The sequence below is a fragment of the Macrotis lagotis genome, chromosome X (assembly GCF_037893015.1).
Source record: "Macrotis lagotis isolate mMagLag1 chromosome X, bilby.v1.9.chrom.fasta, whole genome shotgun sequence".
NCBI lineage: Eukaryota > Metazoa > Chordata > Mammalia > Peramelemorphia > Peramelidae > Macrotis > Macrotis lagotis.
The window spans coordinates 697,724,773-697,746,837 of record NC_133666.1 but is presented as its reverse complement, the minus strand read 5'-3'; the positions used below and the strand labels follow the sequence as shown (position 1 = coordinate 697,746,837).

Sequence of the window (22,065 nt, the reverse complement as noted above, 5' to 3'; positions counted from 1 at the left end):
ACACAAAATGTGTGTGTGTGTGTGTGTGTGTGTGTGTGTGTGTATAATTATATACAATATTACATAATATGTTCTCATATATTACATATAGTAACTATGTAACAGATCAGGGATAATAAAGAAGACTAAGAAATTGGGGGGCGGGGTTTGTAAATTAGGAGGCATTATAATTTCTTCCATAGAAGATTCGGTGATTAAAAAGGTGAAGAAGAAGGATGATGACAGAATAATGGTTCGATAAATCTAAGATCAAACAAGAAAAAATGGATCAGAAGCTTAAAGAGGGTGGACAGGCTTTAGAGAAAGTTAATTTTGAGCAAAGAATTGAGCACATCTGTAGATAAAGAGATGAGAATCAGTAGAGAAGAAGAGATTGGAAATTGGAGGTTTAGGAGAAAGCAAATAAATCCACTGACATAACTATAGTTAAGGGAAGATGGGAGGGATGGGGATTAAAAACACAAGCAGGGGGATTAACCTTGGAAAGAAAGGACAACATCACTTAGTCAGAACCTGGAAGCAAAATAGAAAAGATATGTGAAAGCAGGTAGACCTAAAGGGAAGAAAAGCAAGGTAGAGAGAGATCGCATTGTAAGCCCCCAGCCTCCTCAGGAAGAAGGTGAAAGGCAAGGCCATTAGAGTAGATGGATGAAAAGATGACCAAAGCAAGACTAGATGGTGCACGAACCCACCATGGCCCAATAGTACCCAACATGGCCAAAGACCTGGTCTCTAAGTGATCTGTGGAGAGGCTCCACCCCCAACACAAAACAACATGGTGCCTTCAGGCAAGGACTAAAGCTTCTGACATGTCTATCCCCAGGATGGATCATACATTGTCCCTTTTTCCAGCAGACATTCACTAAATGCTGGGAGAACTGAACCACTTTCAAAAGAAAAAATGCAAACTATCAACCATCAAAATCTCCAAAAAGGGGAATTCAAGTTAAAACAACTCTAAGCTGAAGATTAGCTCACACTTATTAAACTGTCAAGGATGAGTAAAAGTGGGAAGCAGAATGCTGGCGAAGCTGTGGGAAGTCATCTAGCTCATTCACTGCTGGTGAGGCTATGAATTGGTCGAAATGTTCTAGAAAACGCTTTGGAATCGTGCAAGAAAGGATCTGACCAAGGAAATGAATAATCTATACCAAAAATCGACACCAAAATATTTACAGTACCATAAACGTATGAACAATAAGCTGGAAAAGGTGCTGAACAAGTGATAAAGGGACAAAGATAAAGTATTACTACCTTCAATAATTTGCCTGTTTGCCTCAGTTTCTTCATCTGTAAAATAAGCTGGAGAAGGAAATAGCAAGTCCCTCCAGGATCTTTACCAAGAAAACTCCAAATGGGGTCAGGAAGAGTCAGACACGAATGAAATGACTGAACAACAATTATTGCCTTGTTGGAAAGTGGGGTTGGGAATGTTAGACAATGTGAATGTCAGAAGAATTTCCAACAATGACAGCATTGATCAAAACAAATTTAGAACTTGCCTTCTAGAATTGTCTTCAGAATGAACAAAGTCAGAGTCCCATCAGATGAATTGAGCACTATACTTTCAGACCAACTGGCATCAACCTCATTGTGCTGATGGGCCGTATTCCTCCTCTAATTAGTGTTAAGATGGACACTCTGGTGATCCTTACCTGTGTATAACTAGCCTCAGATGGTGCTTCTGCAGATTTAGATTCAAATGGGAACCTTGGAAATCACTGAATAAGTGCTTAATTATCAAGTGAGACAGGCCATCAAGATGGATTTGAATCTATTGTAAATACAAAGGAAAACAAGCTGTGAAGGCCACATGAAGAGTCTGATCTCCAAGGTTAGCTTTTGAATTGGGGTCTGAAGGCAATTCTCAAAGGGGAGTTCCCAGCCAGTGGCCTGTCAAGGGGTCCACTGGGAAGGACAATGCAACTCACTAAGATTTATCTTGTTGTTATTCCTGACAGTCAGATTCACAGTGGAGGGTCAGCACAAACCCGGTGCCAACAACTGGCTTAAGTAAAATGAATGCCATTTTGAACTACACAAGTGCCATATACAGTGTACGTTTTTAAACTATTAAAACGCTACCTATCAACTGTGAATGGGTTATTTTTAGAGGAAGCCATTAAGCTGCTGTTCTTGAAGCTCTTCATTTTGGGGACTTTAATTATCTGAATAGAAAATGGTGCAGTACAGTACTTTACAGATAAAAATTAACTTGTCTTAGATATTCAACCAGTTTGACTGATCCAAATTAATGTTCCAAAAATAAGTATGTAGAGAATTCTACTGAATTGATTTAAAAGAAAATTATTCCTTGCAATTTGGTTCTCAAATAAAAGAAACCCAAACTTCTTAGAGAACTGTGAGGCTCATTTAAGTCTGGTCCAAATCATAGATCCTGGAATTTTAGAAGTCCCTGCAGAAATTCCTAAATCCAAATCCCCCTCCTTTCACAGTTGAGGAAAAGAAAAGATTTGGGGGAAAACTGGTCAAGTTGTGTTACTAAAAGAATGGAGAATAAAGATTAGACCTGTGATTTCACTGGTAGCAATGAGGAAGTTCCTTCTTTCACTGCAGTCCCTAGCAGGTGTCAAATACAACACAGGGTCCACAGTGTTCTTCAGTGCAGTCTGAACCAGATTAAAATGGAATTAAAAATCCAATAAAACACAGAGAATAGTGTGGTTTTCTTGGTCATTATGTGGCCCGCAGGGTCCTTACATATATGCTCATTCCACTGACTTAGAACACTAAAATTAAATATCTAGCCAGGATCTGCCAGGGAGGGCAATCAGTGTTAAGTGACTTGCCAAGGGTTGCACAGCTAGTAAGTGTTTGAGGATAAATTTGAACTCAGGTCCTCCAGATTCTCTAGGACCATGGCTCTATTCATTGTACCACCTCATGGCCTCCAGAGAAAAGTTGTGAAGCCAAGTTCTTGATGCTGCAAGGACAGCACTTTTATCCACTAAACCACATTTTCTGTCCTTATAATGTAAACTCTCTCTGTTGTTAATGATTATAATTATTTACTAATATCTGTTTTTTAAACTTTTTTTAAGAACCAATTACCCGAATTACTCTGCACTACATTTCGAATATATACAGGAATATGGTAACCTGTTCATAAAAGTCTTGTTTTAAGGGGAAAACTTAGAATTTATGCTGAACTGTTTACTTATGTGGTTTATCTATCTACAAAACTTAAAATCTGACTCAAGCGCCAGTTCCCCAAAATACCAAAGAGCTGGGTTCTCACACTAATAGTTACTTCCCTCATCTATGTAAAAAGGTTTGGATATGGTGTTGCTTAGGACCCTTCCAGATTATATGATTCAAAGGGCTAAAAATACTAAGTTGGGGACTTTCCAGATGTAATATAGATCCCAAATCAAATGCTTTGATTCTGATAGTCAAAGGTATCTAAGTTCATATTTCAAAGATCTACACGAGGTCTTTCTGAACCTGACCCTCAATCCTAATGCCTCCCCTCAAAAACTCACCCCATGTCTGTTTCATATATAAAAATTCATATATGAGATACTCCCAGTCCCCTGGGTTCAACCCCAAAAGACATCCTGCATTCCTCACTATCTCTCACTCCCCTATATCCAAGCTATTGCCAAGGGCTGTCAATCTCATCTTCGCAACATCTCCTAAATACATCCCGTCCCCCACCCCCCCAGTCAACCTCCTGGTATAGGCTGTCATCAACTCATTCCTGGACTACTGTAATCACTTGCTGAGGATCCGCCTGCCTCTCCCCACTTTAATTCATTCTCTGTTCAGTCACTAAAATGATATTCCTAAAGCACAGATCCAATGCATCATGTCTCCCTCTCACCTCAATAAATTCCAGTGGTTCTCTTTAGCCTTCAAAGTCCTTCATAACCTGCCCCTCCTACCTTCCCTGTCTTCTTATACCTCTTTCCCCCAGTATATAATGCCAGCCTCCTGGTTGTTCCACCAAGATTCCCCAATTTTTGGCTCAATGTCGAGTATCCTCATAATGCCCGAGGGCACAGAAGCTGGGACCCCTGAGACTGACTCCAGTTCTCAAGAGCTGTACAGACAGCCTTATCAAATGAGTTAGCTGTAAAGTCTTACTTATTAGCACAGTGTCCAGCACATGGCAAGAGCTAATAAACAGTGCTTCGGCCCTTCCTTTATCCCCTCTGGGTCTCCTGACCACTCAACAAGGCAGGGAGGACCAGTGCTGAGGAGCTGCAACACACCAGTTCATCCAGGAGGCATGCTAGGGAGCATCTGGATAGCCCCAGAAGGTGTGCAAAGTACAAGTCACACATACATTTAGCTCTATAATTGAATCCTGTGAGTTCTAGCTAAGCTCTGTTATCTTCCCCACTTATCCAACTTTTACCTGAAGTGAGGGAGAAGAAAGTACATTCCATCCTTCTGTCCTTCCTTGTATAAAAACATTCTCTCCTTATTTGGCTCCTGATGGAGCTTTTCTAAGAATGCTGGTTGAGCCTGTGCCCAACCTGTGTTTTTCTGAGGCTTTGCTTGTAGATATTTTGGAGTCATTTGCTTCTGGCTCTGTTATCCTGAGCATCCCTATTAACCAGAAGAGCTCGTTTTGGGCTGGTTTCTACTTGTCCTTACATTCTCGAACCAGCTTCCTGACTTTGCACTTGAGTTTTGGGCTGGGCTCTGTGGCACTTTCAGAAGGAATTCCTAGGATGGTCCTCTTGCTGCTTTCCTGATTACTCCAGGATCTCAGGGCAGATCTCGAGTGCTCCTCCCATGATGGGCTAAGCAGGGTAATGTCTGACTGCTGCCCTCCTTGATCTGAGGTCTGCATGTCCCTGGCCTGGTCTGAGTCTATGGCTTCACTCCAGCCAATCAGCCAGCTGGAATGCTCCTGACTTTGCTTCTTTTTTTAAATTATTTTTTATTTAAGGCAATGAGTTAAGTGTCTTGCCCAAGATCACACAGCTAGGCAATTATGAAGTGTCCTGACTCCAGGGCTGGTGTTCTATCTACTGCACCACCTGGCTGCCCCTGGAATGCTCCATTTTGGGCTGGGATTCCTGCTGTCCATTACCTCCTGGGGAAGTTATTCCACTTGGGGATGGCTCCAATTGTTGGGAAGCATTACTAACAGTAACATATACTAGAAATAATAGTTATAGTAAATAATATTAGTAATTATGTTACATAACCCCTCAAAAAAAGGCCAACATTTTTTTTAAATGCAAAGATGAGAACAAAAGCCTAAGAGACAAGTAAGATAGCTTGGAAAATAAGCTGTTGACTTCTATTTTTTTAAAAAAGCAAACTCCGTAACAGAAATCAGTGTTTTCTTGTAACTCTCCCCTCTGTCCTACTTTGTATGCAGAAATGTTCTTTTGGGGGAGCTCGTTAAGTTCAACATTTACAGTTTTAAAATCTTACTTGTCAGATACTGCAATTAATCTTACACACATCACAAAGGAAACATGTTGTCTGAAGAGGTAGTGAGCTTCCCAAGCAGAAAGGGAAGGACCACTTGATGGGAGCTGGTAGACAAGTAACTCCTGCATTCTCTGAGTACAGGTCAGGCTGACTCTAACAGTCATTCTCCTTTAGAACATTCCACAGTGAAAAACTCAAGCGAAAGGACAATTTCCCAGACTGTGGGAAATGGGGAAATGGGGGGACTGAAGGACCTGCTTTTCCCAGCATTCCTTAAATGACATTCCTGACCAAGACATCTGCAGTGCAATTTCTAAATGGCAGCCGAGGCTAGCTCTGCTTTTGTTCCTCTGAAGCAGAAAACAGAAAAGAATGACTCAGGCTTCCTTCTCTACTGAAGAGGAGCCATCCATACCCATTATTGAAACTGCTTAGGTCAGGCAGGGTCCTGGTCGGCCATGGGAAGGGCTCAAGGGGAGCTCTGGTCTAGTCAGCTGCAGAGTGGACCAAATGGCTCTGTCTTCCAAAAGCTCTCGTTCAGGCCACTTTCCAGAGCACCCAAGTGGGAGTTAACCTTTCCTTTGTAGGCAGATGGGCCCGTCTCTGAGAAAGTTCATTAGATGTAGGCATCAGAGCAATCCAAAAATCTGCCTGTGCTACAGGTCAATCAACGATCTAACCAGGCCAAGAAAACCAGGGATCTTGGGGTGGCTGGGCCTGTTTACACCCCTGGCTGAAGTAATCTCTCCATCTCTTCTCTTGTGGTCTCCCTGGCAACCCTTCTCCTCTGTTGTTACTGCTTCCTCTTCTTGAGACACAGAAAAAAAAACAGGGTTGGAAGTCAGAGAAACTGGTTCTGTTCGGTCCCTTCCTGGCACTGACCTTAGGGGGAGGTCACCAGCTCGCTGAACCTCAGGTTCCGCATTTGCAAAAGAAGGATCCTAATTGTACCACCTACACAAAGTGGGTTAGTGGAAGCAAAGGAGCCAAGAGAAAATAGAGACAGTTGGGAAATTTTTAGCACTGAAGTCAAATCCAGTCTCAGACACACACACTAGCTGTATGACCCTGGGTGAGTCCACTGTCACTTAATCTCTGCCTGCTTGAGCTTCCTCATATGTAAAAGGGAGATAATAACAAGTCCAGGGTTGTCATGTGAACTAAAGGAAGTCCTATTTTTCAAGAGCTCAGGACAGAGTGCCCTGGACACTGGAAGAGCTACAGAAAGGCAAACAATCTCTCTTATCATCATCATCATCATCATCATCATCATCATGATCGCCAACTGGTATCATAACAACTGCCTGCTGCCTCATCCCATCCCTACTTTTATTTTTTTTTTTGCAAGGCACTGGGGTTAAATGACTTGCCCAAGTTCACACAGCTAGGTAATTAATTATTAAGTGATTGAAGCCAAATTTGAACTCAGGTCCTCCTGACTTCAGGGCTGGTGTTTGATCCACTGTGCCACCTGGCTGCCCCTCCATCCTTAACTTTTTCCTCTGGCTTCCCCCACTTGTCCAGACTTGGCCCTGACCATGCTGGGCTTGCCCATCTACCTTTGACATGAGCGTCACTGTTAGGTAATCACTTAGGAGCACATCTCTTGGCCTCCTCCCCAAGCAGTTTCCTCATCTATGAGAGATGGATGTGGATGAGATCACTGGAGCTATGAGATGATGATGACAACTATTAAAATGGATTCTACTGCATCTATTTACACTTCTCTAAGACTTGATAAAAATGGAGTTCTGGATGGTGCCAGGCTTCCAATTTCCCCAAACAACAGTACTGAGTGTGCACCATCATGCCAGAGCCCCTTTGAAATAGGCAGGTATTGCCACAAGAACTAGTGATGGGCACAGTCAGACTTTTTGGTGCATGTCCTTGAAGAGAGGGTTGCCAGGGCAGCTAGGTGGCGGGCGTAGTGGATAAAGCACCGGCCCTGGAGTCAGGAGTACCTGGGTTCAAATCTGGTCTCAGACACTTAATAATTACCTAGCTGTGTGGCCTTGGGTGAGTCACTTAACCCCGCTTGCCTTACACAAAAAAAAAACACTAAGAGAGGGTTGCCATCAGTAACACTAAAGAAAATGGGGAAAGGGAATGCCTGTGTCTCCCATTCAACTCAGAAAACCTGGATGCTGCAACCCCAGAATGATGTCTAGGCCAGAAGTCACAATTCAATAGACATTTATATATGCAAAGTATTAGGTTAGGTATGGGCAAAAACAAAGTGACAGACAACATGGAAGCTTGAGGAAAGCAGGGCTGGTCTCCTTCCTATCCCTGACCCACAGTGGGTCTTAATAAATACTGACTACTGAGTAAGTAACAATAATCTGGGGTGAACACACAAAGCAGCAGAGCAGTCTAGAAGAAGCTATGGATGTGGAGAATCAAGAAGTGTGTGAGACCATTCAAGAACATCCCAAAGAGGGACCAAGCTGAAGTCTACGAGGGGCTCTAAATGCCAAGCTAAGGGGTCTGAATTTCTCTCCAGTGACAGGAGAGGATTCAGGGAGGCTCTATTTGGCAGATGATCTGCAGAGAGAAGGGCCGGAAGCAGGAAGCCCTATCAGGAGGTTACTGCAACCATCCAGCAAAGAGGGATGAGGGCCTGACCTAGAAAAGAAGGCCTAGAATTAAGTGTCTTAGTATCCACAATCAATGCTTTCCCAATGGTCCACAGGGGCCACTAGATGGCACTGGCCTTGGAGTCAGGAGAATGGGACTTTGAATCTGTGCTCAGAGACTTGACACTGACTTGCTCATGTAACCTTGGGTGAGTCACTTAATCCTGATTGCCTTGCAGCCAAAGCCATCTTCAGTCATCCTGATTCATATCTGGCCACTGGACTCAGATGACTCTTGAGGAGAAAGTAAAGCTGATAACCTAGCACAGCCCCCCTAACTCAAATTCATTTCATGTGCTTGTCACAGCACCATTTCTCTAATGCCATGGTCTCCCTTGAGAATGAAGGACAAATATCACTACTCCACACAAAGTTTTCTGCTCCTTGATGATGTCATTTTTCAGTCATGTCCAATTCTTTGTGATACCATTTGGAGTTTCCTTGGCAAAAATACTTCTTTTTTCTCCAGCTCATTTTACAGTTGAGGAAACTAAAGACAAAAGGGTAAAGTGACTTGTCCAGGGTCACTCAGTTACAAGTGTCTGAGGCCAGATTTGAACTCAAGAAGATGAGTCTTTCTGACTTCAGGCCCCTAATTCTATACACTGAACCACTTAGCTGCCAGAACTGGGGTTTTTTGTTGACTGCTAATTAGCAAAAACCTAAAACACAGTAGACGCACTTTCAGAGATGGAGGTGGGAGGTGGGTAGAGAGGTACATTTCTGAAAACAGTTGGTGGCAGCACCATGTGTGATTTCTAGAAAAAAATTCATGCCAAGAATTTAACCCTATAGGCAGCCTAAGCAACTCTTCTATCATGACTGATAAAGACGTTGGGGGAAAAAATCAAGACAAATAAGGACCAAAAGGCCTTGGATCAAAGGCTAAAATAGACTGGCTTCTCTCCAAAGGAAGTGGAGACCCAGGAGTGGTTAAAGCACTAGACCTGAAGACCAGAAGCATTTCAGTCCTAAACCTGCCCCTGACTTTTTTCTTTTCTTTTCTTCTTTTTTCAGGTTTTTGCAAGGCAGTGGGGTTAAGTGATTTTTTTCCCCAAGGCCACACAGCTAGGTAATTATTAAATGTCTAAGGTTAGACTTGAACTCAGGTCCTCCTGACTCCAGGGACAGTACTCTATCCACTGCACCACCTAGCTGCCCTTTGGCCGTGACTCTTTAACTAGCTCTAGGACCATGAGAAAATGACTTCCCAATCTCGATCCTCAATTACATCATCTGTAAAAATGGAATAAAATCTACAGCACTTACCTCAAGATAAAATAATCTATGTAATGGCCTCTGCCAACCCTAAAGGGCTATGTAAATGAGCTCTGATAAAGGGGAGGTCTCCTAAATTTTAAAAGAAGCCACAAATGTAACTGTCTACAGACTAAAGTCTCTACATGATTTCATTTGATCCTCAAAACAGCCTTCAAATCTGGAATCTTTGGCCCACATACTAAGAGAAGGTAAGTGTTATTAATCCCATTTAACAAATGCACCTGAGGTGAGGATAGCCTTGGACAAGATCACACAATCAGTAAAGAAATAGTAGGTTTAGGACTCAACATCCCAAAGTCCTGGAGAGCAAATCTGGCATTCTCTCCATTTTTTCCATGTGCTTCTGCATTTTGTGTAGTTATATAAGATTATAACTACTTCAAACAATGGCACATCTTAGAATTTGTTTTATGAAGGGGGAAAAAAAAATGGTCCAATTTGCTATTTCCTCCCTCCACCCACCTAAACACATTTCTAAATTTACTCATTTACATATTTACATTTTAATGTGTTTCATGCCATTGCAAATAACACATCCAAAATCTGGATAAGTACAAGTCTTTTGTCCTTTTTTAAAGAGAAAGAGGGGGAGGGAGGAAGGGAGAAGAAAGGAAGGGAGAAGAGTGTAAAGCAGGAGAGGAGGCAATCTATTCAGAGACATTTTTGCTACTCTGGTCATAATGGTATGAAGCTGATATCAATATTTAAGAATGAACCCTGGAGCCAAACTCTCCCAATGTTCTTCTCCAAACAACTTCTAAAAAAATTGTCAAATAGAATTTTTGGAGTAGAAGAGGCAACAAAAAGAATGGGGGTGAGATATTTTTCTAGTCCAGGTCAACTTAGAAAGTTGAAAGACATCTGCTGGGGTTGGGGCTAGCCAGGAGTATCCAAGGCAGCCACACCAGCCTTGGGCCTTAGAGGCAGCAGCAGCAGTATCAAAAGCTCTAACTTCTCTGAGTTAATAAGAGAATATAGGATACTGGGTTAGAAAAAGATTACAGGAGACCCTTGTAGGGACACCGGAGCAAGGGTGGGACCCTTTGTGGAAACTCCATTAACCATTACCCAATTCTGGGCTTCAGTTTCAGGGAAGAAAAGAATTGCAGTGAAGCAGGAGTCGGGGCCCTTGGTGGGTAAAGAACCAAAGCACAAAGCAAGAGAGCAGTGAGCATGCCTCTACGCAGATTACCCCACCTTGGAAGCATTGAAAAGGATACACTCCCAGAACTGCTGTGAAAACAGCAGGGCACAAAAGTCAAGTTTGGGACATGAGCAGACTTTAATATACGATTTAAAGTCAAGAAATATGCTGGGAAAATGAGCAAACAACAACAAAAAAGGGTCAGACCACCAAAAATCTACTCTGGTGAAAAGGAAGACCAAGAAACAATCTCAGAAGACAACAATAATGTAAAAATGGAAACATGCAAAGCTTCAGAGAAAAAAATTGCAGTTCAGACTCAAGCCCAATAAGAATTCTTGAAAGTGCTAAAGAGAGAGGGAGGGAAATGATTTCAAAAATCAAATAAGAGCAGAAGAGGAAAATTTTGAGGAAAAAAAATCAGAGCAATGCAAGAAAAGAAAATTAACACCTTGGTTAAAAAAAGGCACAAAAATAAAACCTTAAAAAACCTCAACAAATTAAAACTGGGCAAATGGTAAAAAAAGTATAAAACACCACTGATGAAAATAACTCCTTCAAGAAACAATAAAACAGGGACAGCTAGGTGGCACGGCGGATACCTAAGTTCAGGTCTGGCTTCAGATACTTAATAATTACCTAGCTGTGTGGCCTTGGGCAAGTCACTTAACCCCTGTCTTAAATAAAATAAAAAAAAAAGAAACAATAAAACAAAGTTAAATGGGCGCTGCCACTTGAACATTATTAAAACCTCGCTGCATGCACAGCAAAGTATTCTGCTGCTACATCTTGGAATGAAGGGCTAGGAGGCACAATAAATAGAGCTTTCTAAGACTCAAGTTCAAATCCAGCCTCAGATTACCTACTAGCTGTGTGACCCTGGGATAGTCACTTAACCTCCTCCAGTCTTGGTTTACCAATCTATAAAATGAGGACAATAGTAGCACCTGCATCCCAGAGTTGTGAGGACCATGAGATATGTAAAGAGCTTTGCAATTTTTAAAAAATTATCTACATATATACATCATATTGTTTATGTGTGTGAATATAACCAGAGGCAAATGCAAACAAGTGTTTTGGGTGGGACTCCTATAGTCATCCAATTCAACAGAGAGGGCGGTCATCAAAAGGCAAACAGCACTGCATTTTCTGCTGAAAGAAAAGCTAATTCTATTCAGAAAATCACAGGTGGCTGAAGTATGGAAGCATGTGCAATTTTAAAATGTGATCATCAGCTGTCTATCCCTCAGTAGGTACAGCAGTTGATCCTTCTGACCCTTCACCCTAATTCCAGACCCTACCTTTGGGGAACACTTTAGAACCTTGGGAATTCTCTCTGAAAGAGGCCAGAGGGAAGAGAACACTGCTGTTCATGATATAGCTCGGTTGGTACTGAGGAAGGCAGTGGGATAAAAGGGACTCGACTTCTCAAGCCATTGCTGAGGGATAGGAATATTTAATGAAGTCTGGAAGAGAGGCAAACATTCTGGGAATCTCTAGCATCCTTTAAGGAAGTTGGAACCAAGAAGCTCCTCTTAACAAGATGCTAAGATGGACCTCAAATAGTAAGACCAGAAGCCATTCAAATTTGAGAAGACTTCTTCACTTCCTCCTTTGCTTTCTTTTAGCCTCTTTTGTCTTTTTGTGCCAGGGATTTTTCTATAGCTTCTTGCCTGACCCAGGGAGGGACCCAGTTTCTCCCCATATCCAAGAAATTAAGATAGATTACCCAATCATTGGAATTTGTATTGTTTGCTGCTGCATGCTATCCTTTCTAAATTTTGCAAATGTCTCACATCACAGAGAGAAGCTAGATAGTTCAGTGGAATCGCCAACACTGGAGTCAGAAAGACCAGAGTTCAAATCTAAGATAGTTCCTAACTCTGCAACCCTGGGCAAATCACTTAACCCTGTTTGTCTCACTTTCTTCATCTATAAAATGAGTACGAAAAGGAAATAGCAAACCACTCTATGACCCATGGACTTAAAGGTCAGACATGACTGAACAACAGCACTGCTTGGTAAAGAAAATTCAGCTAATAGCTAAAATCTAATAAAGAATACCCAAGAAGGGAGCAGCTAGGTGATGCAGTAGATCGAGCACAGGACCTGGAGTTAGGAGGACCTGAGTTCAAATCCGGCCTCAGACACTTAATAATCACTTAGCTGTGTGACCTTGGGCAAGCCACTTAACCCCATTGCTTTGCAAAAAAAAAAATATCCAAGAACAAATTAAAAATTGACAGTTAAGGGGGCAGCTAGGTGGCACAGTAGATAGAGCATTGGCCCTGGAGTCAGGAGGACCTGAGTTCAAATCCGGCCTCAGACACTTAATAATGACCTAGCTGTGTGACCTTGGGCGAGTCATTTAACCCTACTGCCTTGCAAAAACCAAAAAAAAAAAAAAAGATCGACAAACACCAAATTTGAAATTTTGTAAATGAAAGAAGAAAACCCAATTATCAGTATCAAAAATAAAATGGGTGAATTCCCTACTAACAAAGAAGAAAAGTACAGCAATTATTTAGGAGTTATTTTGCCCAATTATATGCCAAGAAATCTGACAAAATAAGTGAAATGGATGAATATTTACAAAAATATTAACTATCCCAGATTAATAGAAAGAGGAAATAGAATACTTAACCCTATGCTGGGGGGGGGGGGAAGTAAAATTACAAATCATCCAAAGAGCAATGGAAAGACATGATAAGAATAAATGAACTTGAGGCAGCTAGGTGACTCAATGGATAGATCATCAGCCCTGGATTCAGGAGGACCTGAGTTCAAATGTGCCTCGGGTCACTTAATATTTACTTAGTTGTGTGACCTTGGGCGAGTCACTTGACCCCACTGCCTTGCAAAAACAACAACAAAAAAAAGAATGGACTTGCTTAAAAGGTACATATTTAATACAATGCCAAAAGTCTCAAATAAGTATTTAGCATGTTCAAGATTCTTAGAGGTAGAAAGCCAAACTTTCCTCCCTCCTAACATAGAAAATAATATGAGAAAGGTTAATATGAAGGAGCTAAGGATTCCAAGAGGCAGAAGTGAGAAGAATGCTCCCGACAGATGAAAGAGTTCAAGCAAAGGCTAAAGAAAGGTGATGAAGACCACGTCTAGGAAACAGCCAGGGGGTGGGGGCCCAGCTGGGACAGAATGCAGGATGTCTGAAGGGGACAATGAAGTCTGGAAAGGTGAGCTAGAGCAAGAGTTGGCTGGGTCTAGGGGCTGCTAGGTAGCGCAGTGGATAGAACACCGGCCTTGGAGTCAGGAGTACCTGGGTTCAAATCCAACCTCAGACACTTAACAATTACCTAGCCTTGTGGCCTTGGGCAAGGCACTTAACCCCATTGCCTTGAAAAATCTAAAAAAAGAAAAGAGCTGCCTGGGTCTAAGTACTAGGCTCAGGAGTTGTTTTAGTCTAGAGATCATTGGGGAGCAAATGAAGCTTCTGGAGCAGGGGACTGATAAGATCAAATCTGAGTAGATAACTGTAACTGAAGAAATGGGGAGAAGTGGTGTGGGTATGACCCAGGCCCAGGGTCAAGTGGCCAGATAGAAGGCAATGCCTGCAAGCGCTAGTCTTTAGTCAAGGTGGAAATGAGAAGACTTGGCCACCCAAGAAAGGCAATGAGCAGTGTGAGAAAGGGCCTCAGCAAAACTGGGTAAAAGAAGGCATGCCAGTGACCTCGACAGGACTAATCACAGATAAACCCCAGCAGTATGTCTTGTGCCACAGTCCAAGCAAGCAGAAGTCTAGGGGAAGGCTAACCCCTCACCTTCAGATTCAGAGAGGAGCTCCCCTCGAGCTCCCTCAGTTCTGCCCACAGAGCCTGCTTGTTTGGTCTGGGGTGTAGGTTTCTTTTCTAGGCTTTGCAGGGAAAACAAGGATCTTTCTAAAGGAGGCAAGACCTTAATGCACATGGGTAAGGGCAGCCAGAGTCAGGTTTGGGTCTGAGCTTATCAGATGAAAAATGGTTTGGGGCTAGGTCTCCTCTGGACAGAGAATAGCTCCAAGGCCCCCAAAGATGATACTGCACAGACCTTTGGCAAAGGCCAACACGGACTGTTACAGATCTCTGAGAGATGTCAGTGAGGAAAACTGAAGTTGCAACTTCATGAAAGTACAGTTTTCATGTCTAAATTGGCAAGAACGACTTGTTCATCTGAACAGGTGGCGTAGTGTTACATAACAGATGCTAAACTAGGTAGAGAGCTGGGGGGGGGGGGAAGCAATGTATAATTAGAACTGTAAATTGCCAGTTAAAAAAAACCAACGTTTAGCGATGTAAAACAAATTCCTTTTATCCCGTTAGAGACTTGCTATTTGCCAGCCCTTTTCATCAGATGCCATCTGGAAAGCTCTCCACGTGTCACTGGTGTGTCCCTGAAGGGGCAAGGAGGAGCCAGCATGTTGGAACACGAAGGCAACTGAAGGCCAGGGCTGTGGCACAGGAGAAAGGAGACAAGGAGAGAGAACTGGAGGAGATGAGAGAAGGCGCAATCATAGTGACCCAGGAGCCAGGAGGAAAGGACAAAGGGAGAAGTCAAAGCACACAGAGACAAGAAGGAAAATCAGGGGTTTTTAAAACCAGGAATAAGTTCTATTCTCATGACAGGAGATTGATGACCCTCCCATTTTAATTAAATATCCAATCTGTAGGAGGTTAAACAAAGCAAATAATGAAGAAGAGAGCATGGGGTGGAAGGAAAAAGCAGGAACAAAGGCCAGCTGCCTAGAGACCTGGGACCAAATGCTCTGGAAACTACTGCTCAAAATTGTTTCTCCTCTAGCAAATCCCAGCCTTTCTGACAGACAGTATCCTTTGCATTGCTATTATCTTACAGCCTCTACTAAAGCCCCACAATACCATAGAATTCTACTTTCCACAACTCCAACGACAAATCAAAGAATCCCTGACATTTTGAAAACCATCACATTTATGAATGTGACATGCATTCAAAGATGGTTTTACCTTTCCCAACAGAGAAGCAGACAAACACCCCCTTGCACTTCTCTCATCCCCACAAAACTGTTTCCAAACAAACATCTGTAGCATGCTCCAAATGTTGATTTTTAATACACTTGCATGTTGGCCCACACTGGAGAGTAAGCAGCTGGCTTCCACCCCACCAAATCTCTCTAAGACAGCCCAAAGAAGAATGCATCTCCCCCCCACTTCCATTAGAAAAGGCCATTCAGAGGCAGCTAGGTGGCGCAGTGGATAAAGCACTGGCCCTGGAGTCAGGAGTACCTGGGTTTAAGTCCGATCTCAGACATTTAATAATTATATAACTGTGTGGCCTTGGGCAAGCCACTTAACCCCGTTTGCCTTGCAAAAACCTAAAAAAAAAAAAGCCATTCAGCTTGGGCATCTAGCTGGGTGACCTTGGGCATGTCACTTAACCCTATTGCCTTAAATAAATTTTTAAAAAAGAGAGGGAGAGAGAAGGCCATGCCCAAGCCCTGGTAGCATGAGGAGTTCTTTATAAAAGCTTCCCTGATGGTGACATCAATGTCAATCCAATGAAAAATGTTCTGTGAAACCAGACATCCCCCTTCCAGAGTCCATCAGGACTCTCCTTGTAACTTTCTACTTCTTGTTTCCTGGAATGCCAGGATGTTAAAATGGCAGCCTCAGCAAACACAAGGCTGAGCAAGTATTCCATGAGATTGGGAAACTAGAGAGAGGGTGAAGCAAAGGAAGCAGGGGATGGTAGAGAGCAGTAAAGCCACAGAAAGAAACGGGGCATGAGTTGAAGGCTGTGGCTGCTCCTTCATCGAGTCAAAACAATCAATGATGGGCTGTCATCCAACAATAATCATGTGGTGGCCACCCTCTAATAGGCCCTCGGATTAGACCCCCTCAGGACTGAACCCAAATGATTCTTCACTGACAGACACAGGGGCTATTACCAGATCTACACACCAAATAAATCCTAGCTGCTATTATTATTATTATTATTATTAGTGACTTAATATAAAAAAAATGAAGAAATATTCATCAAGGCCTCCCATATGCCATGAAGTATACTAGGCCCTAGAAATACAAACACCAAAGTGGGTCTTTAAGGAGATGACATCCTGATGGAGAGAATGGTGACCAAGGACAGGACTCTAGTCCAGAATGGTCTGGAAAGCTGTTGGCACAACTAGGAGCCAGTAGGTTAGGTGAGTTTGCACCAACTCCCAGACATGAAGAGGAACAAACCAGTTAAATCTGAGGGAAGTGACCAAGCTTTATTGGGCCTGCCCAACATTACCAAAGACCCCTTCAGGCAGAAAGGGCATCAGAGAAGCCGTTAGTGGAAATTATTGAGGCTTTATGGAGTCTGTTAAAGATCTGGGACCCAAATTGCTCTCTGGGAATAGTAGAAGTGGGGCTCTATTTTAAACAGAAAGTTTCATGCCCAAAAGTAATTTCAATGTGTTACCAAATTCATTAACATGACAGACCATATCAACAGCAAAGACAAACTTGAAGTCTAGGAATACTTCTGTGAAGGAGAAGGTGGTCAACTTACCAACAAGGAGGAATGGGGTGCTTCTAGGACAAGCAGAATCCTGAGGACATTCATGGGATAGGCCTTCTTCTTCCCTTTCATGAAATCTGTTGGGGTGCTAGGCCTTTCTCAGACCATTCCACACTCAAGGCTTAAGCTGCAGCCCTCAGTGATACATCATATTCAGTTGAAAGTGCTAAGTTTGTCACTTGACTTTTAGGAATAGGTTAGGATCTATTAATGAACTTGGCTGGGCATGTGGCCTCCTCTTATAAACAGTACAATATCTTCGGAACGAGTTACTAAAGTCCTTAGTGTAACAAGGAATTTATAGCTGGTGACAGTTGGCCGCAGAGATCTGATCCCTTAAAACAAACTTCACGGTGTTTCTATCCAGTCCTCCCTAATAGAGGCCTCCAGGCCGACCATTTCTGCTCCTCTGGACACTGAAGCAAAACCAATTTTACTTCCCTAGATTTTCTACTATGTCAAGCCAAGGGCCAACCCAGAGTTTGGTTCTTCTCACAGGCCACCAAGCCTGCTTAAGAAAGTCATGCTATTATGATAACCAGATTCTCAACAAGTTCATACTTAGAATCTCAACCAAACCCTCCTCATTCCTTCATTAATGTAGAGAGTGACCCCCACCATCCCTTCCTAGCTTCCCATAAACCCTGCAGATGGGGTCAAACCAAATTAACTTAGTAAGCTTTCCCCTAGGTGTCTTAACATTCTGTAGGTGCCTGAAGCAGCTTTACCAGACAGGTGGAGCATTGGAGCTGTCTGGCCGCTCTCCCTTCCTGTCACCAAGGGGCTAGCTGACCTTTCCTGAGCATACATTTCCTTGATTATTTTATGCTCCTTGGCCACAGTTGTTGCTTATTTACACTCACTATAGTGATGCTTGTCAAGATTCGTATTCTCTGGAGCTGGCAGTCCACAGGACCCTCACCAGTAGCCAGGTGTTGAAAAGATGAGGTTTTGACTGGGGCTCAATGAAAGCTACTAGGACATTTCCCAGTCCACTTTTCTGTCCATCCTGTTCATTATCTTCCTTGTCTTTCCCACTACACTCTCTATACTGGTCAGGTGACTATGGTTCTGTTCTGGCCTGGCATTTTTTCAGGAGAGCAATATTAATGTGGAGAATGCCCAAAATTTAACAACCAGGATCAGCTGATCCATCACATCCGACACTTCCAGTATGGACAATCCTCCACTGCATACACTTTGTTTGGCTGAACCCACAGAAGGTTGCAGGGCTGAGTCCAAATGTTGTGGCCTCTCTGGCATTGTGGATCTGATTGTTACTAGAGAAATGCCGATTGATCTTTTCCTTTCTTGTCATCTGATGGTTTAAAAGAGGCATAGCTTCCAGGACGAGGAAGGCAGTAGCCCCACAGAACCCAGTCCTGGTCAGACCAAATGTAGACAAATGACTACAGGTCATTTCTGGCATGACATTTTCAGGGGGGCAATGTTAAGCTGAGTGTCTGGAAGAGAACCACTAGAAAAGGGCCCCCAAGTCCTGCCATCCAGGAGAAATTAGCTGGTAGACTTAAAAGAGATAGCTAGCCTACAAAAGATACAAAAGAGAAGATGGACTGGTGGGGAGACTGGGGACTTCATAACTGTCTTCTGGTATTTGAAGGACAGTCATATGGAAGTAACTGTGATTGGCCACTTCCTTCTCCAGTTCATTTTACAGGGGAGGAAACTGAGGCAAGTAGAGTTAAATCATTTGTCCAGGGTCACAAAGTAAGTATCTGAGATGGATCTCAGGAAGATGAGTCTTCCTGACTCCAGGCCTGGGGCTCTGTGCACTTTGCCATCTAATACCATTCATTTACACAGTGCTTCAATTTTGCATCCAAAACACTTCTCCAGAATAAATGGCTCTGTGAGATAACAAGTAGATGAGAACCCAGGCTTTAAAAAAGGAGAAATTACTTCCCCAAGAGCAGGGTACGAGGAAGTTATCTGAGACAGAATCGGACTGCTGATCTAGACTCCAAATTCCAGATTGTCAAGGCCAAGAGATATCAGTTCTTTTCTTTTTCCCTTTGTGAAACATCTATTTCAACAGGTCAGGTAGGAGATATTGTCATTGGAGACCATTACACACACACACACACACACACACACACACACACACACACACTCCATACAAATATAATAATGTACATATCAGACATCAGGCAATTTTTGCTCAGCAATTTTTTTTCCCTCAATGTATAATTTCTCTTTGTTCTTTATCCTATGAAGTATCTGTACAGCACTTGGGGTTGTGCCTGGTCCACAGTAGGCATTTAACAAACATTTATTCCACATACAATAAATACAATCAATGTCTCTCAAGTTGTCTGCGCTCAACTCCCAGGGTTGATGTGGAGATCAAGGAAGAGAATATTGGTAAAACATCTCTGGAACCCTTTAAGCCCTCTAGGAATGATAACTCTTACTACTGCAAAGAGCAAAAACAAGATGTTTGCCAGGGAACTTCTGCCATATTCCTGTCTTCTTCTTCCCCAATCCCTCTTTAAGCACATTTCTGTGGTGGAAGGTGAGCCACATGTCTAAGGAATGGTGAACACCTAATGTAGGAGCTGTGTGAGGAGGGTGCTTAGTAAATACCTGATGTAAGGCAGTATCCACTGGCCTGCACTAAGGGGAAGTGAACCAGACCAAGTCTCAAGTAGTTTAGGGCTTACAAAAGCCAATACAGAAGGGAAAAACACTGTAACAGAACAGAAAAAAATTATAAGATTTGTTTCCAATCCAAAAAGATTATAATCTTGCCCTGGGCCAGAGTTCACTATTACACACTGAGGTTCCTTTCAGGCATGAGTGATTGTAGGCCTAGATGAACAGTTAACACTTTTGTTAACCTAACTTTTATTAATATCAAATTCCGACAGGTTATACAAGATAAATTGGAAATAACAGAGAGAAGACATTAGAATGAAGAGGCTTCATAGAGAAGGTGAAGAATATTTCAAGTTCAGGGAATTGTCACTGAAAATCCTTTAAGTCTGAAGATGAACTATCTTGTTTAAGAAATGGAAAAATCGCAGCAAGCCAAGTCATGGGTGAGAGAGGCTGGGCCAGTTGTCCCCTTGTTGTTGTTTTTTTTAATAAGAGTTTATTTATTTTGAGTTTTACAATTTTCCCCTAATCTTCCTTCCCTCCCCCCACAGAAGGCAGTCTGTCAGTCTTTACACTGTTTCCATGGTCTACATTGATCCAAACTGAGTGTGATGAGAGAGAAATCAGATCCTTAAGGAAGAAAAATAAAGTATAAGAGAGAGCGAGATCAGACAATAAGATAGCAGGGTTTTTTTCCCTAAATTGAAGGTAATAATCCTTGGTCTTTGTTCCAACTCCACAGTTGTTTCTCTGGATACAGTTGGTATTCTCCATTGCAGACAGCCCCAAATTGTGCCTGCTTGCTGCACTGATGAAATGAGTGAGTCCATCAAGGTGGAATGTCACCCCCATGTTGCTGTTAGGGTATACAGTGTTTTTCTGGTTCTGCTCATCTCGCTCAGCATCAGTTCATGCAAATCCTTCCAGGCTTCCCTGAATTCTCATCCCTCCTGGTTGAGGGATGAGGACACAATCACATACATATACCACAGTTTGCTAAGCCATTCCCCAACTGAAGGACATTTATTTGATTTCCAATTCTTTGCCACCATGAACAGGGCTGCTGTGAATAATTTTGTACAAGGGATGTTTTTCCCCTTTTTTCACCATCTCTTCAGAGTATAAGCCCAGTAGTGGTATTGCTCGATCAAAGGGATGCACATTTTTGTTGCCCTTTGGATGTGGTTTCTGACTGCTCTCCAGAAAGATTAGATGAGTTCACAGCTCCACCAACAATGAGTGTATTAGTGTCCCAGATTTCCCACATCCCTTCCAACAATGATCATTGTCCTTTCTGCTCATATTGGCCAGTCTGAGAGGTATGAGCTGCTCAGAGATGCTTTAATTTGCATTTCTCTAATAAGTAATGATTTAGAGAAATTTTTCATGACTATGGATCACTTTGCTCTCCTCATCTGTAAATTGCCTTTGACCATCTGTCAAAAAACCAATGTAATTTTTGAGATTCCCTGTTTCCTGTCTTCCAGTTGATCACAATCACTCAAAGCCTAAGAAGCCCACAAGACTGAGGAGTCACTTTCCACCTGCCATTGTTTCATGAAAGGCTTGGTGGGCTGCCTGTTCATGATGAGCCTGTCCAGACTTAATTAGGATGATCAGCAGACAGAGAAATAGCCTGTCCCTAGATCCAAACCCTCACTGACGGTGTAGCATAAGTAGCCCGAGTCAGATCCCATCTGCTTGCTCCCTCACTTAGGTCTAAGAACATGCTGCACTCCCCCATCTCTATCTATCTTGTAGGTAGAGTCCATTGGTTTTTCCTTAAGAAGAGAGCTCCCCTGCTGAGGGAAGGGCTAGTTTTCCACTCTCTCTACCATCGCCAGCACTTAACACAGTGCCCACCACACAGCAGGCTCTTCATAAATACTTCCTGATTTGACAAGGCTGCCCAACTCCATCTTCCTTGCATCTATTTTCTCTTTCCTTTAGCAAGCTCATCCATTCCCACTCTAGGCAGAGGATCTTCCAATTTTTTTCTCTGCTCCTTGCCTCCTAAACTCCACACTTACAACTAATTACTAGACACATTTCTATCACGAATGTCCTCTGGTACCTCAAGCATGACTGAAATCAAATTCATCATGTTCCCTTAGTGATCACTCCTATAATCAGCTCCCTCTCCTGGGGGGGGGGGGGGGGGGGGAGAACGGGAAACACTTAGGTAGTTTAGTGGATAGAGCACTAAGGTCTGCAGTCAGGAAGATTCATCTTCCTGAGTTCAAATCCAGCCTCAGACACCTGCTAGTTGTGTGACCCTGAGCAGATCATTTAAACCTTATTTACTTCAATTACTTCATCTGTAAAATAAGCTAGAGAGGGAAATGGCAGACCACTTCAGTATCTTTGCCAAGAAAACCCCAAATGGGTCACAAAGAGTTGTTTACAACTGAAAAACAACTAAACAGCAGGGCCTCC

The 22,065-nt window shown here is 42.7% G+C and overlaps 1 protein-coding gene across 2 annotated transcripts in view; it reads right to left on the bottom strand.

The window, feature by feature from the left end:
- MAPK1 (mitogen-activated protein kinase 1) overlaps positions 1 to 22,065 on the bottom strand; it is a 68,606-nt gene that overhangs the window by 32,712 nt on the left and 13,829 nt on the right. The window contains exon 1 of one of the 2 annotated variants that reach the window (XM_074206603.1): positions 5,416 to 21,783. The exons of the other annotated variant lie outside the window; for it this stretch is intronic. Coding sequence (XP_074062704.1) covers positions 5,416 to 5,579 — 164 coding nt within the window. The 5' untranslated portion in view covers positions 5,580 to 21,783. Of the gene's footprint in view, positions 1 to 5,415; positions 21,784 to 22,065 lie in introns of those variants that run through there. 2 annotated transcript variants of the gene reach the window in all.